Source organism: Mytilus edulis, chromosome 7 (genome assembly GCF_963676685.1).
Source record: "Mytilus edulis chromosome 7, xbMytEdul2.2, whole genome shotgun sequence".
In the NCBI taxonomy this organism is placed as follows: domain Eukaryota; kingdom Metazoa; phylum Mollusca; class Bivalvia; order Mytilida; family Mytilidae; genus Mytilus; species Mytilus edulis.
This window is the reverse complement of record NC_092350.1, coordinates 23,759,226-23,776,134: the sequence shown is the minus strand read 5'-3', so window position 1 is coordinate 23,776,134 and position 16,909 is coordinate 23,759,226. Positions and strand designations below refer to the sequence as shown.

Here is a 16,909-nt window from a genome sequence, read left to right as displayed (position 1 = left end):
GATTTCATGTGAAATGAATGATGAGTGAAAAAGTTATCACCATAATTAAAAAGTTATTCATATCCTCAATTGATTTTTAGCCTGTTTTGTGAAATATCAAATTTTAATCTATTTGTGTTGCTCTTTTAACAGGCAGAAACATGTGACTCAGTGTACAAAGGAAGGTGTAGTTTTGAGCATGGTATTTGTCAGTCATGGTTTAATGACATTACCGATGACTTTGATTGGAAACTATCATCAGGCTCGACTGCTTCCAAGGGAACAGGTCCAGTTACAGACCACACAACAAGATCACGACAAGGTAATATAAGTTCTTGAGATTAACATACTATGAAAAGCTAATTCACCTATTCAGAATCTAAAGGAATATGGGTAATCTCATTGTTTATTTACCAAAATGAATATAATGTTACGTCATTGGTTCAATTTTCATTGTTTAAGAAGTATTCAACCAATCACAACATATTGGTTCTGCTTTAGAAAATGTAACCCAAAATGTATTAGATTCTCAAACAGTGATTTGATAACCATAGGCGAAATTACATTACAACCATGTGAAAATCATGAAAATAATTTTCCTGCTGGATCCAAAGTTATATTAGAATATCCAAAAAAGTATTATTTCTGTAGTAGATATATAGATATTTTTGAAACCATTTTTTTTCTTTCAGGAACCTACCTTTATACTGAGAGTTCCGCTCCAAATAAACCAGGTCAAATAGCAAGATTGGCTTCATACATCATCAAAGGAAGCGTAACCAACTGTCAGGTACTGAGATTATATACATCAGAAAAATAAGTTTTATAAATATTTCTAAATTTGTGTACTAGTAGAAACATAAAAAAGATTGTTGAAAGAAATAAATATTTCTAAATTTTTGTACAGTAACATAAAAAAAAATATTGTTGAATAAAATTTCTAATAATATATTTTGTAGGCATAGTAATTTTTAATCTTTAAAAATGTTGATCAAATAAAAGTACTATATAATCCTATGAAGGGTGTCATATGCAGCATTTTTTTCATTTGTACACTTTATACATTTAGAAAACCCATTCTCAAAAAAATATGAATATCATAAATGAATGATTTACATGTGACCTTGTTTTTTTCTTTTCTTATTTCAGTTGAGATTTTATTATCACATGTGGGGTCAAGAAATTGGATCATTGGCCATTATAAAGAGGTACAATTACATGTCTGATGGAATTTTAGTGATTGGAAATATAACAGGGAACCAGGGTGACAACTGGATCCGAGGACAATATGATTTAACGGAAGATTCTATAAATATGAATCAGAACTTTGAGGTAAGAACAATGTCTTAACTTTTCAATTATAAGCTATAAAATATTAGTAGGTTTTGACATTTCAAAGTATAGTATAATTATTGCAAGACGTATAACTTGTATGGATTCTAAAATTCTATGTCATAATAAAATAAATATCTCACTCGTGAGATGTTATCACAGGAAGAAGCCAGTATATTACTTCGTGTTATTCCTTACATGAACAAAGCAACCAAATAAATAAAAAGACAGCATAAATTCTCCTCAAAGAACAAACTAGCTGTTATTTTGCCATGAGAAACAAGAATTCTGTTTTCCACTTGATCAATTTTACATTATGAAATATTGGAATCATTTTCCATATTCATATATATACCAAAGTTTCAGTGAATACCTAAGTGCTGTATAGTAATAAGTACATTGTCATGTACTTAATTCATTTAAATATAAGAGAAGAACACCATAGTTAAAAAGTTTATTCTGCATTGTTCATTAATTCAACAACATATTACTACAGGTGGTCCTTCAAGGACAAATTGGAAATGGTTACCATGGTGATATTGCTATTGATGATATTTCCCTAACACCAGGATGTGAACAAGCACCTATAGGAAGTAAGTTGTGTTATAGTCAACATGTGCAGTTATTTTTTTGAAAAGATCTCTTTCATCTTTTCAAAAAAATAACTGCACAGTGATTTGACCCTGTATTCAGGAAATGTTCATGTTAATGGTTCAAAGGTCAAGTTTTAATAGTTTGTCTCCAAAAAGTGATATGTCAGATTTGAGGATACATAGGAAAAGATCACACATTTTATGAATGTTTGATAAGTTTATAATAAGAAAAACATGAATAGTTTATAAAAAGAATATATTTATGCAATCTTTCTGTGGTTAGAAAAGAATTATTTTATCTGTGATGATTTTTGACACAGGGTAAAGCAATATCTATATAATTTAAATGAGATAGAAGTAAATATGATGATCCTATTTTTCAGCTGCATTACCAGGCCAACCTACTAGACCCCCCACAACTGTAGGAGCATGTGGATCAAACCAGCTTACCTGTGACAACGGAAACTGTTACTCAGCTGACCAAAGATGTAACTTTATTGATGACTGTGGAGATAGCACAGATGAAAGATTATGTGGTAAGTGTATGAAACATTTATTAGACAGCAACCCAGCATCAGGATTTTGCCAAAGTAACCTTATCAGGAAACTACTAATGAAAGAAAATGTAGAAGTGCACAAAATGTTAATATAAAAGCAACCTAGCAACACAATTAGCAGAAGTAACCAGTAAAGGTCAAGAAAAGATTTTAGTTATGGACTAGTGGACACCAGACTGGTTATCATGAATCTTCTTAACTAATTCAACAGCGCCAATTAAATTGTTGATTGAAGATTAATTAAATATATGAATATCTACTGGTTGCTTACTAATAAAAAAAAATCATGACCATGATTCAAATTTGATGCCAAGTTAGTAATGTATTTTATTTAAATATATTCTTTAGTGATAGCAATGTCATTACATGTACAACTCATTATGCAATTTTATTCCAGGAACAACTTGTCAATTTGAAAAGAGCACCAATAGTCAATGTGGATGGAGAAACTCAATCAGAGACAATATAAACTGGAAACGAAATAGTGGTAAAACACCAACAAGCCGCACAGGACCTATTACTGATCATTCTGTGGGAACCCCACAAGGTTTGTTACTCAATATACGACAGCATTATTTTTTTCAGAGGAATTCTTTTGAAAGTTTTTTTTTTTTATATTTGATGGTGAATTTTTTCTTCTCTTATCAAATATTTTGCCAAAAGATGTTGTATAGAAATTTTTTTATTTCAAGCTTTGTAATTTGTAAGTAATTGCTGAAGGAATCAAGTTGTTTATTTGTGTTTCTAAGTTGATTTTTACACTTTGTGTTGTTAGGTTGCTGTTTCTTTGATGTGATACCTCTCTTTTTACTTAGATATACATGTATACTAAAGAAAATTAAACCTCTCTTTTTACTTAGATATACATGTATACTAAAGATAATTATACCTCTCTTTTTACTTAGATATACATGTATACTAAAGAAAATTAAACCTCTCTTTTTACTTAGATATACATGTATACTAAAGATAATTATACCTCTCTTTTTACTTAGATATACATGTATACTAAAGATAATTATACCTCTCTTTTTACTTAGATATACATGTATACTGAAGATAATTATACCTCTCTTTTTACTTAGATATACATGTATACTAAAGAAAATTAAACCTCTCTTTTTACTTAGATATACATGTATACTAAAGATAATTATACCTCTCTTTTTACTTAGATATACATGTATACTAAAGATAATTATACCTCTCTTTTTACTTAGATATACATGTATACTAAAGATAATTATACCTCTCTTTTTACTTAGATATACATGTATACTAAAGATAATTATACCTCTCTTTTTACTTAGATATACATGTATACTGAAGATAATTATACCTCTCTTTTTACTTAGATATACATGTATACTGAAGATAATTATACCTCTCTTTTTACTTAGATATACATGTATACTGAAGAAAATTATACCTCTCTTTTTACTTAGATATACATGTATACTGAAGAAAATTATACCTCTCTTTTTACTTAGATATACATGTATACTGAAGATAATTATACCTCTCTTTTTACTTAGATATACATGTATACTGAAGAAAATTATACCTCTCTTTTTACTTAGATATACATGTATACTGAAGAAAATTATACCTCTCTTTTTACTTAGATATACATGTATACTGAAGAAAATTATACCTCTCTTTTTACTTAGATATACATGTATACTAAAGAAAATTATATTTTTCCCCATCTTTACAGGTCATTACATGTATGTAGAAGCAAGTGGTAGTCGTCTTGGTTACAAAGCCATTCTAATGAGCGACATCTACTCTCAGTCAGGACCATCATGTACAATGACATTCTGGTACAACATGAATGGCAGGAATATAGGAACACTAAACATCATCCTGAAAAATGGTGCAGGACAAAACAATGTCTTGACATCATTGACAGGAAACCAGGGTCAGGGATGGAAACAGTTGACAGTTCCGTTGCCAAGTTACAACCATTTCTCAGTATTGTTTGAAGCTGTCCAAGGAAATGGTTACCTTGGTGATATTGCAATTGATGACATTCAGTTTAACAGCTGTGCTCCCAGTAAGTGGTATTTTACTGAAGGAACACCTGATTGTTGGTGTATTTATTTATCTATTGTTTTTTTTATGAAAAAAAAGTGAGTTCATAATTATTTGGGCCTAAATCTTCAAAACAAGATATTTTGTTTCAGAAGTGACAATGTCCATTTATGATAAGCAATTTGTAAGTCATATATATTTGTTGTTCTGGACATGTCCTGAAGAGAGAACATTTATCATGGTAATTACTAAGGTCATGGGTAGATTAAGCTGATTTTATATTCCAATGGCTGGTTTAATTATGCTCCTGTCAAATTATTTTGCAGCTATTGAAGTAAAGTCTTGTCCAAATTCCCAATTCCAATGTGCTAGTAAGACACAATGTATAGATAGAAAGTACAGATGTGATGAAAAGACAGATTGTAGTGATTCTTCAGATGAAGATGGATGTACCAGTAAGTAAAATGAAAGGAAAGATTTGAAAACTAAAAATCAGAAGATTAAAGTTACTTCCTTTGCCAAATAATTTTGTTCCAGTATTTTTTTTAAAAGTGTTTTTTTTCTGAATTATATCCAAATAAAACAAGAAATACATTATAATTGACTCAATTTTAAAGATGATGATTTATTTGAATAACAATTAAAAGGTAAAACAAGAGAAAAAATATAATTCTTGTTGCTGTCCAACTTTGACCACAGAACTTGATAAACATGGCAAAAACAAATTATTTCTTTTACCTTTAACAGCACCAGCAAGAGGAGACTGTAATTTTGATACCAATTTATGTCAGTGGACCCAAAGCCAGGATGATTTCTCCGATTGGGTATTAGGACAAAGCACACCAAACCCTAAGACAGGACCTTCTGTGGATCATCTAGGATCAAACAATGGTAAGAGATTTAGGCAATCATATTCTATTTTTTTATTCCACATACAGTGCATTCATTTATTTTGATGGGTACCAATTTTCGTGTAATAAGGGAAACTTGCATGTCAGTGGATATGTAATTTTGTGGTTTTGCCAAGCTCTGCATACTATCATCCTGTAGGAAATATGTCATTCATTGAACATTTGATTTTGTGGTTTACCTGTACCCACGAAATCCATGAAAATTAATATCCAACGAATAATAATGAATCCACAGTTATGTATTTAACAGTCAAACCTGTTTAATTTGTAAACTTTTAACAGAAAAAAATCTACCCTTTTACACAGGTGAACTTTATTTGATGGTTGATATAACATTTATCAGTTAAACATCTACAGAAAGTGACAAAATAGGTAAAAGTCAAGGGATATTTATAAATTGTACAACTGACTTGTTCATATTTGAAATTCTACAATTTTAACCTTTTAAGATAATAAAACTTATTTTACTAAAATTAGAAAATAATTTTTATTATCATTTTTTGTATGAAGTTTTCTCTGAAACTTTGGTAATTGACCTTGCAATTTTCAATAATTGTAGATATTAATAAATGCATGCAGAACTTTTTGTTAATTTTCTTTTCTGGACATTTCAAGGTCAATTATGATTGTAATATGATTACATTGCATGTATGATACTTTATTTTGATTGGCTAATAGCAATCTTGTGTCCTTCTAAAATTAACAGTCATGACACAATGAAATGTAACAATCATGATGACACAAGGTCAGACAATAAATTGCACAGGTAAATTAAAGAAAAACTTGATAGAAATCATGTTTTCATGATCCTAGCTAAAAACATGTGATTTTAAGTATTGAATGCATCTTTTTGTAATGTCATAGGGTTGTAAAAGCTTTAACTGTGCCAACATTTTTAAAATGAATAGCTTCTGCACTTCATACAAAATGTATTTTAGTCAATGCCAATGAATTTATAATAAGAAGCATTCAATTCTTAAATACAAAAATTCCATATTTCATTCTGTATTAGATATTCCCGTAGATATCTCTGTTGATGTTTATTTTGTGCACTAACTGGTACCCATTCTAAAATGTTTTTCAGGTCAGTTCCTGTACATAAACAGTGCCCAGATGAGAGCAGGTGACACAGCTAAAGTGAATTCTCCTACATTCCCCCCTAGTCGTGGAGTGTGCTATGTTAGACTTTGGTACTACATGTACGGATCCTCTACCATGGGTCCTCTCAATGTAAGAACTATTGCTACATTAAAAAAGTAAAATCACAAAGATTACATTAAATGAGGATGTTATATAAATAACACAAAGCTGAGTAGGTGATATATCAGATTCTTACTCCAGAAAACATTGTCAGCCCTTATAAATTCAAGGTTTCACAATGTTTTTTGCAAGGGGCAACTATCTGTTTTATCACCCTATCTGTCATGGGCAGTTTAATTTATTATACTGAATATTCTGTTAAAAGTGAATTCTTAATTAGGGCTCCGCCTTTAGGCGGGTCGCCCTATAGTGATCAGTCTGTCCGTCCGTAACACTTTAACTTTGTGTCCGCTCCATATCTAGAGAACCATTATGATTTCATACTTTATACTTTACATGTTTATTAACCACCACCAGAGGGCGTGTCATGATGTATGTACAACTTCCTAGGTCAAAGGTCAAGGTAAAAAAACTTTGGTTTCAGTTGACAACCCTGTGTCCTGTGGTGAAGATCGTGTCCGCTCTATATCTTGTGAACCGGTATGATTTCAAAGTTTATACTTGACATGTATATGAACCAACACCAGAGGTTGTGTCATAATTTATGAACGACTGCCTAGGGCAAAGTTAAAGGTCAAAAAATGTTTTCAGTTGACAACCCCATGTCCTATGGTAAAGATTGTGTCCGCTCTATATCTTGAGAACCGTTATCATTTCAAAGTTTATACTTGACATGTATATAAACCAACACCAAAGGGTGTGTCATAATTTATTTACAACTTCCTAGGTCAAAGGTCAAGGTCAAAAACTGTGATTTCAGTTGACAAACCCATGTCCTATGGTAAAGATACAATTTTTTAATGCACATTATTCACAGCGGGGCCCACAGAGATGGCTCCCATCTCAATGATATCTAGTTTCTTTTGAATTTGAAAAGTTGTGGATATATCCAAACACAACAAAAACACAAAAGAAATCTACAAAGCTAAAATTAAGTTTTTGTGGATTGTGAATGAAAATCAATAATTATATTATGTATTACATGAAAACATTCTATAAAAATCAGGATAAATTTGGGATCCCTATCAAGCCCAATTAGATAAGTGCAGTATGTTATTCTTTGATGATTAGATTTTACTGCATGATAGAGCACCAATAGTAGATAGGGCAATTGTATATAAGATTTTACTGCATGATAGAGCACCAATAGTAGATAGGGCAATTGTATAAGCATTTAAAACAGTAGTGTAACTATTTTCTTTTTCTCTGCAACTAAAAAGTTAACTTTTTTTCATTTTCTCAGCATTTTTACCTTTTTTTTTCCAAGCATTTAAATAGTGTATCCTTTCAGTCTCAGCATAAGAAATATGTTCCCTTCTAGCTTTTATATAACAGAATGATATACTTTCTCTTTGGCAGATTTATGTCCAGAATGCCAATGAAACTAATACCCAGTTATGGTGGACCAAGTCTGGAAATCAAGGACCATCATGGCAGTATGTCAACTTGTTAGTAGGAAGTAGCCAACCGTATCATATTGTTGTTGAAGGTGCACGAGGTGATGAGGCTCAATCAGATGTAGCTATTGATGATGTTTCATTCACACCAGAATGTGCCACTGGCAGTAAGTGTACAATTTTAGACCCAGGACTATTCAGAGCCTGGCATGATATACAGACACCTGTTTTAATGAAGACTTTATGTTTTGCTTCAGAAGTCATTGGTTGTTTATTTCCTTGGGATGCTGTGTCAATAACATGCCTGCCTACTTATCTAATAACATGAAATATTTCTAAATGTCTTCTTTTGATGGATGGTGAACCAAACTTTTATCAAACAAGCATTTTCCCTTAATAAGAACTGCAAAAAAAACATGTTTTTATTCAACAAGCTTTAGCCCTTTAATAGAATAGCAGATTCAAATTTTTTATCCAATATATTTTGTTTTCCTTGTATAAACATATTCTAAAAATGGCCTATTCATATTGAGATTTTTAACAAATTATTAAATTTCTTTTTTCTAGAACCATACCAACCAATAAACCACCAATACTGTGGACGAGATACATTCTATTGTAAACCTGTGAAACAGTGTTATCCCAACGCATGGAAATGTGATTTTGTCAGTGATTGTCCAGATGGAAGCGATGAGTTTGGCTGCCCTACAACACCTGCACCAACAGGTTAGAATTTCTTTTTCAAAAAGTAATGATGTCACCTACCATTGCAGGAATGTCACATATTCCAGTTGATAGCCTTAAACATTAGTAAACTTTTACTTTCTCCAAATTTTCTAGAAATAATGAATGGAGTTATGACCCTTGATTGCTCTATCAAAGAAACAAGTAAATGTAGGATTTTTTTTCTTAAATTTGACAGCCTCTTGTTTTTCATTGATATGGATTTTGCAACCTGTTTATTTATCTAGATTATTAGAGTTCATTTAAATGTCATATTATTGTCATTATTCTTACAATTTGAGTGTTATATATTGGAGTAATATATGGTTATTTGAAACATAATTGTGCATTGAATTATTTTGACAGGTTCAACCCTAAAGCCAGGAACTTCCTTAGTACCCAAAACCTTACCTACACCAGGAACAACCAAGAAACCTATGTCAACAGTGGCACCCACGCATACATGTAAAAAGACAGAAATGGCCTGTGGATCTGGAGAGTGTATTGCTAGACTTTACATGTGTGATGGAGTAAGCGACTGTAAAGATGGATCAGATGAACCAGCTAGTTGTAGTAAGTATTTAAGGAATAACAGAGGGTCGTAATGGGGGTACTTTTATTAAGAATAACAGTAAAAAATCTAGCCATATGATGTTAATCATAATTTTTAGTGCATGACAATAAAATGTACACATTTTTTCAGATGATTAGAAGAAATCGTGTAAATGTTTTCCAAAAATAAGGGTAATGATAATTATTTTAGATCTCTGACGAATCATGGTAAAACTTAAACAAGTTTGACGCTAACGGTCGCCTGACAGTAAAGGGCATTCCTGCCCTCATGATAACTGTAGTTGAAAAATTGTTGCCATCAGTTGTAGATTTGACGGTCACAAATGTAGTTTTACTGGAGACTGGTAGCATGTTGCTCTAGAATAGAACATCTATATCTAACAATTACAATTCATCCTGAATTTGAAAACAATTCTCTTTTTTTTTGTCACATTACTTCTTCATGTTTGTTCAGCAGTTATCTTATCAATTTTTTATCTTAAAACTAGATATTCTTCTTTTTTTTTTTTTATCATGTATTGAAAATTACATTCTGTTTTGTTTTTTCTTCAGTAAAATGTCATGCTGGTTACTATTGGTGTAACAAACAAAGACGATGCATCAATGCTAAACGATGTGATTCTGTCAACGATTGTGGAGATTACACAGACGAGAGTTTATGTGGACTACCTGGACAAGGTATGAATAATATTTGGGTGAAAAAAAAATTCAACCTTCCATATTCTAAAAGACATTTTCAAAGTAGTTAACAGAAATGTACTGATTAAAACTAATCAAATGTTTATTTTATTAGAATTTCATTGTCACACAATATAAGGGTGCGTTATGGCTATTGGTTGTGTGGCCTCAACTGTGGGATATTTATGATATTATTCCCAACAAGGCACCTTTTGGCAATTTGTCTCCCATTATTAACCATAACAAATGTTCCAGTAAAAATGGTGATGACATTATAGAAAATGTCTGATGCAACAATGCAAAGGTAATTGTTATGTGATGTCAACAGTTTAGATGTCACAAAATCTCAGGACAAGTGTTTCAGATATCAAAATAGTGATATGTCTCTATGCCAAACTTGACCTTAAAAAAATGATATTTGTTGCTTCTAAGCAAGAAAATAGCAAACAGCAAGCACCAGGGCAAAAATAAAAGGTGATAAGATAATGAATAGTCTATTATACACCACACAGGAAACTTAAACAAAACAAAATATCAATATACAGTCCAACCTGGATTAGTCAAAGACAAGAAGCCAAATCATTTGCATGGGAGGGGGTGAATTGCAGATTCAATTTTGATTTTGATAAAATTCTTCCGGCAGAGTTTCTGATACCCAATATGAAATATGATTGTGTTTTTATAAGAATTAATCATTTATTCACAGGAGGTAGTTGTCCCCAGGGTTTCTGTAAGAACTTTGGTACTTGTACAGCAAGTAAAACTAATAGAGCTTCTTGCAAGTGAGTAACTAACAATCGATTGATGTGGATTTACATGGTACAATTTTCCATCTGATTTGGATTAGATTTTTTAACTGTATAATGTTGTTTCGACAAAAATCGTGAGTGAATAAGGAATGGGTGAAAATATGGTGTACTTAAAAAACTTATTGCCTATTACTATGTTGACATTTTGAAAATAGAGATCAGCAACAGAAAATATGAATCATTGCAATATGATACAGTTATTCCTATTTGAATGTTAAAAAAAGATATGTATATCGATTTCAATTTCATTCTTGTTATCATTACTTTAACAGTAACCTCTCTAAATTTTGACATTAACCCTTTCACCGATTGCTGCCCAGAGAGAAGCTACTCTGAGACGATGGCTTCCCTGGCTACTATTACTTAAGTGGGAGATCTTCACAATAAATGTCAATAAAAACTTGTTTGTAGTTATTTGTGTATTTATTGCATTCACTAACACCATGTTCACAGTTTTTTTCATGTTTTGATAATTTTTTATTCATAAAATATTCAAATTTTCAAATTTTCGGCATTATCTAGGTGAAATTCTCAAAATTCTGCTCTTTGACCCCAAATCGTAATTTTTAAACCCAAAACAGCAAAATTTTGAAAATTTTTATGAGGTTGTACAAATTCCTCACACTGAACGATGTCCATTCCAAGTGTTTTGTACATAAAACGACATTTTACGTCAAAAAAGTATACTAGTTTGGCTTCAATTCTTCCATATTCTTTCATAAAAAATGTTCCCTCATTTCAAATTCTCGTAAATTCCGTAAATTCGGTCTGATTTTGACACGGTTTTCAACAAACGGAAGCGCCATGTTTATACTTTTATCCGGGTATTCATCAAAGAAAGATAACTCATGTTTGCACTGTTTTGAGCGGGAAAAATAAAAGATGTATTCCGATCCCGGTAAAACGGGACTCATCGTCAGCTGTCTGAAGCGTGAATCCCGGTAAACCGGGACTCATCGGCGAAAGGGTTAAAGTTACATTGAACAATATATTAGATTAAATTGAATTCGTTTGACGAGATGAGTCATTTTTTGTCCGAGATTATTACCTATTTTTATTATTTATTACAGTTGCTCAACTGGTACTTTTGGAGACAGATGTCAGTACCAATCTGGAGCACAAAGTAACCCAGCTCCTCCCAAGAAAAATAGTATGTTATTAGTTTTAAAAATAGTAAAAATAACACATGCTGTACCTACAATCTCTTTTGTTTTTATTTCAAAATACTGTAGATTTATTATTATTTCTAGGATACCAATATTGGTCAATTCTCTGGGTAAAGATGAACTACAAAACTACACAATCAAATTTCTGCAAAAATTTGTACCCTCAAAAACAAATAAATCCACTGTACATTAATTTTGTGTCCCTTTTGTGTGCTGTATATTATGGTACAGAATATTTCCTTACATCATTCTTTTCATACATTAGAAAACTGAATTATTTTATGAATTACCACAAATTTTCACACCATCAAAAATATATGTATGTTCATTCTTACAGAGAAAATCTTAATCACAAATCACAGAAATTTTACTCTAATATTATTAAACTGTTAGCTAATTAGTTAACTTGAAAAAAAAACAATTTGTTCTACCAATCTTTTCATAAACATCTTTTGATATTTAGATAGTATAAACTCAGAATATTATAGTATTTCCTTTGGGAAGGTGGTCTGAGCTGGTCTCAAACATGCTTGAATTATGTGCCACTAGACATTAAACCAACAACAAACAATCCATATAGATAAAATCTCGTAATGTTTCCATTATTGTTCTGATTTAAATTCCAAATCTTCTCAGTTGATTATCTAATTTGATCAATGGACTTATTATAATACAAATGTATCATCATTTAAGCACTTTTCTAACACTGTATTGGTGTTTTTGTTTCAGATGGAACAGCGATAGGAGTTGGAGTTACAGTAGCAGTACTAGCCATCGTTGGTTTAGTTGTTGGTGCATATTTCTTTACAAAGAAACGCAGAGAAAAGTATGTATATTAGGACTCTTCTGAAAAAACAGTCAGAAATATCAAAGTTCTCATGTCTTTACTGCACTAAATACTGAGTAGTAATAGGTATTCTGAGAGAGCAGGTTTAAAAGAAGTTTAAACTTTACAGTGAAAAAAATTGTTATGAAAAAAAAAATGACCTATAAGTTAAACTTTCTTCAAAAATCAGAATGTTTTTTACTTTGTTGTCTTGCAATGAATATGAATGTCAGATGAATTCTTCACAGGGTAGGGCATAAAAAAGACTCCCGAAATACTTTTCCAAGGATATTTTCATAACATCAAGGATCATGGATTGTCTAACCTAAGTAATGATTTATTTTCAGGCAATTTTCTGAACGTCTAGGATTTGGACTATCTAACCCAAGTTACGACGGAGATGGGGACGGAAGAGATGTAAGTAATTTATAGACATATTTACACTTCAATGCAAATTTGTCCCCCATTAATTAAAGCAAAAAAAGGTTCTTGCTAAATTCTTCCTCATAATTTAAAGCATTTCACGTAAAAAAAGGTGATTGTTGCATGATGCATGAAGGTTATTCTGAGACAACTCTAGGGTTATGTGCAGTAAATACAGCAAAATACCCATAAGTATATAAAAAGTCTATTCTGTGTTGAATCATCTTTGTAAAGGGTCCCATACTGATTATCATTTTCTCTGTTTCTGTGTAATATGTAACAGGATTTCTTTGTATAATTTGTCTACTCTCAAACCTAGCTTTTTCCACTCTGATGTTGGACTATACACCTTGAGACCGAGAATCTGTCCCACTTGAACAATCCCTTTTTCATTGTGGTGTCAGATATTTTGTGTTATGACGTCAAATTTTATGGGAAACTGTGTGATGTCCAGTAATGGCAACAAATAACAACAAGATGTATTTTGAAACAATACTTTTATTTAGCTATAACAACCTATTTTTTTATCATTTCAGTTCACAATGAATGAAATGGATTCACCATTTTCAGATGTAAGTACACATCCTTGATTTATTGTAAATTTTAAACAAGGTCATAACAAAAAGTGTTATTATACAAATATATATCATGCTTACAAGGGGTATTTGTGAGGGTTGAGAGGTAAGCAAATTTCAAAGGTCCTGCATCATATAATTGTGCTAGATAGTCTAGATTTTTGGAAGTCACATTATTTTTAGACCATTGCATTGCTTGCAAATACCCTGGCACATGGAATTCTCTAATGACAAATAGACTGGCAGAGAAAAGAATTTTATAGATAATTTGTGATAAATACCAGTTTTCTCATCCAATCAATATACAGCATTATAATATAAGGTGGAATTACCAGTACATGCATGAATTCACCTGAATAGATTTATATAATTAATATTAAATAAAGAAGATGTTGTATGACAGCCAATGAGATTACTCACCACAAAAGACCAAATGACTTAGAAGTCATCAACCATTGGTCACTGTAAGATGGGATTTATTTTTCACACATCTTCAGAATCTTTTTTTTCTTTTTAAATTCTTGATATATCAAATTAATTATATTTGTTGTTGTAACCTCAATAACAATATTGTTTTATTTGTTATTTCAGAAAAATGATGGAACCTCCATAGACAATCCACTCTACCAAGACCTTTAAAAACTGTGATAAAACAATACACTGTGATAGCATTTACATTAAGTGCCATGTATAATACTCAATGATTTGTGATAGTGCAATAATATGTTACTCTTTTTGTGCAATATTTTGTTACTTCTTAAATTTGTTATTAGTATGACATGTTATATTATGAAAATAAATATTTACTTATACTTTGATGAATTTCTGTAAGGCCTTACACATCTTGTTTTATCTCAGATCTTCTATCAAAATACAATTACACAAATTTAACAAAATATTTGTTACATTTGAAAGCATCCTCCTATCTCCTGTTTAAAAAAAACCCACTGTATTTGTATACACCTGTAGTGGCAGATCAACTGGCTGCCTAAGAAGGGGCCCGCTCTCGTCATGCTTCAGTGATTCCAATATAACTAACCAAATTTTTACCCCCTGCCCCCTCCCCCTAATTCACCTCTAACCTGTCCTGTCAGGAGCCTGTTCAGTGGTTGTGGTTTGTTGATGTGGTTTATAAGTGTTTTTCGTTTCTTGTTTTTATATTAGACAGTTGGTTTTCCTGTTTGAATTGTTTTACACTTGTCATTTTTTTTTGGAGTTTGGAGGGGGGTTGGAGGCTTTAAATAAGTTGCTATTTGGTTTGAGCCAAGGCTCTGTGTTGAAGATGTACAAAATGTACTTACATCTATAATTGTTTACTTTTTTTGTCACATTGTGACTTGGATAGAGAGTTGTCTAATTTGCACTCATACCAAATCTTCTTATTTCTATTTTTCTATTAGAAAAAGCAACTTTCAATGAAAAGATGAATTCTGCCAGACAGAAATGTACACCTTTCAATCATTCTTTGTGAAAATATTGTAAGCCTTTTGCCTTAATCATCTGAGCAGCCAAATGTGCATTTACTCATGAACATTTAAAATTTGAATATGTTGTTACTGACAACAATATGGAGGTCAAGTTCAATAATGACGATTTTGACTTACTGTTCAGGAGTTATGGTTTTGAAAGATTGAAAAATGGTGTTTCCAGTCCTGTCTGTGCATTTACTTATGAACTGTTCAACCAAAGCTTTTAGAATTTTAATATGTTGTTACTGATGACAAAATTGAGGTCAAGTTCAATAATTGCAATTTTCACTTTTTATGTTGAGGAGTTTTTGTTCTTGAAAGACAGAACAAGAGTGCACACGCTGAAATGTCTCCCCTTCTTTACTTATCATTGATATTATGTTGATAGTCCTAAATATAAAGCTTTATAAAAACTGTCACATAAACTCAACATTAACCAAGAAAACTAAACATTGATCAATGAACCATGAAAAGGAGGTCAAGGTCAGATGAACCATGCCAGGCAGACATGTACAGCTAACAATTCTTCCATACAACAAATATAGTTGACCTATTGCTTATAGTTTAAGAAAAACAGTCCAAAACACAAATACTTAACACTTAGCAATGAACCATTAAAATGAGGTCAAGGTAAAAAAAACCTGTGTGACTGATATATAGATCATAAAATATTTCCATACACCAAATATAGTTGACCTATTGCATATAATAAAATAGACCAAAACTCAATAACTTAACTTTGACCATTGAACCCTGAAAATGAGGTCAAGGTCAGATGACACATGTCAGCTAGACATTTGCACCTTACAATCATTCCATACACCAATTATAGTAGACCTATATATTGCATATAGTATAAGAAAAACAGACCTAAACACAAAAACTTAACTATAACCCCTGAACCATACTAGACTTAATGCGTATAGTATTTGCGATATGGACTTGATAACAAAAACTTAACCTTGTTGACTGATCCATGAAATGAGGTCGAGGTGAAGTGAAAACTGTCGGACAGACATGAGGACATTGCAAGGTACGCACATACCAAATATAGTTATCCTATTACTTATAGTAAGAGAGCATTTAACATTACAAAAAATCGTAACATGAGGTATCTATATACAAAGTATGAAGCATCCAGGTCTTCCACCTTCTAAAATATAAAGCTTTTAAGAAGTAAGCTAATGCCGCCACCGCCGGATCACTATTCCTATGTTGAGCTTTCTGCAACAAAAGTTACAGGCTCGACAAATGATGACAAAATGGAGGTCAACTTTGATATTGACAATTTTCACTTTCACCGTTCATCAGTTATGGTCTTTGTGATATTGAAAAATACCAGGACACAAATAAATCTGGTTTGCTGTCGCTCTGACAGCCTCTTGTTTTCTTTGATTTCTTTCAAGTTTTTCTTTTATTGTGCACTTTATTGTGGAACTCCCTGTTTTCATGAATGTAGGATTTAATTTTGAAATGAAGGTTGATTTCAGAAACCAAAGTTGTTGTTAGCCAATCAAAATATTGTAATTATAATGAAAGATACATGTCGTGTTATTATTGAAGAATAAATCATGAAAATCGGTACAGGTCAGATGAATCATGGC

The 16,909-nt window shown here is 31.6% G+C and overlaps 1 protein-coding gene across 1 annotated transcript in view; it reads left to right on the top strand.

The window, feature by feature from the left end:
• LOC139481064 (MAM and LDL-receptor class A domain-containing protein 2-like) overlaps window positions 1-14,648 on the top strand; it is a 147,618-nt gene extending 132,970 nt beyond the window's left edge. Inside the window, exons 149-168 of the mRNA XM_071264134.1 lie at window positions 133-301; window positions 672-769; window positions 1,129-1,311; window positions 1,808-1,904; window positions 2,288-2,440; window positions 2,859-3,008; window positions 4,179-4,517; window positions 4,822-4,950; window positions 5,243-5,386; window positions 6,491-6,636; window positions 8,026-8,230; window positions 8,631-8,789; window positions 9,153-9,359; window positions 9,912-10,037; window positions 10,744-10,819; window positions 11,917-11,996; window positions 12,742-12,838; window positions 13,186-13,255; window positions 13,798-13,833; window positions 14,428-14,648. Of these exons, the coding sequence (XP_071120235.1) occupies window positions 133-301; window positions 672-769; window positions 1,129-1,311; window positions 1,808-1,904; window positions 2,288-2,440; window positions 2,859-3,008; window positions 4,179-4,517; window positions 4,822-4,950; window positions 5,243-5,386; window positions 6,491-6,636; window positions 8,026-8,230; window positions 8,631-8,789; window positions 9,153-9,359; window positions 9,912-10,037; window positions 10,744-10,819; window positions 11,917-11,996; window positions 12,742-12,838; window positions 13,186-13,255; window positions 13,798-13,833; window positions 14,428-14,475 (2,712 nt within the window). The 3' untranslated portion in view covers window positions 14,476-14,648. The remainder of the gene's footprint in view (window positions 1-132; window positions 302-671; window positions 770-1,128; window positions 1,312-1,807; window positions 1,905-2,287; window positions 2,441-2,858; window positions 3,009-4,178; window positions 4,518-4,821; window positions 4,951-5,242; window positions 5,387-6,490; window positions 6,637-8,025; window positions 8,231-8,630; window positions 8,790-9,152; window positions 9,360-9,911; window positions 10,038-10,743; window positions 10,820-11,916; window positions 11,997-12,741; window positions 12,839-13,185; window positions 13,256-13,797; window positions 13,834-14,427) is intronic.
• The last annotated feature ends 2,261 nt before the right edge of the window (window positions 14,649-16,909 follow it).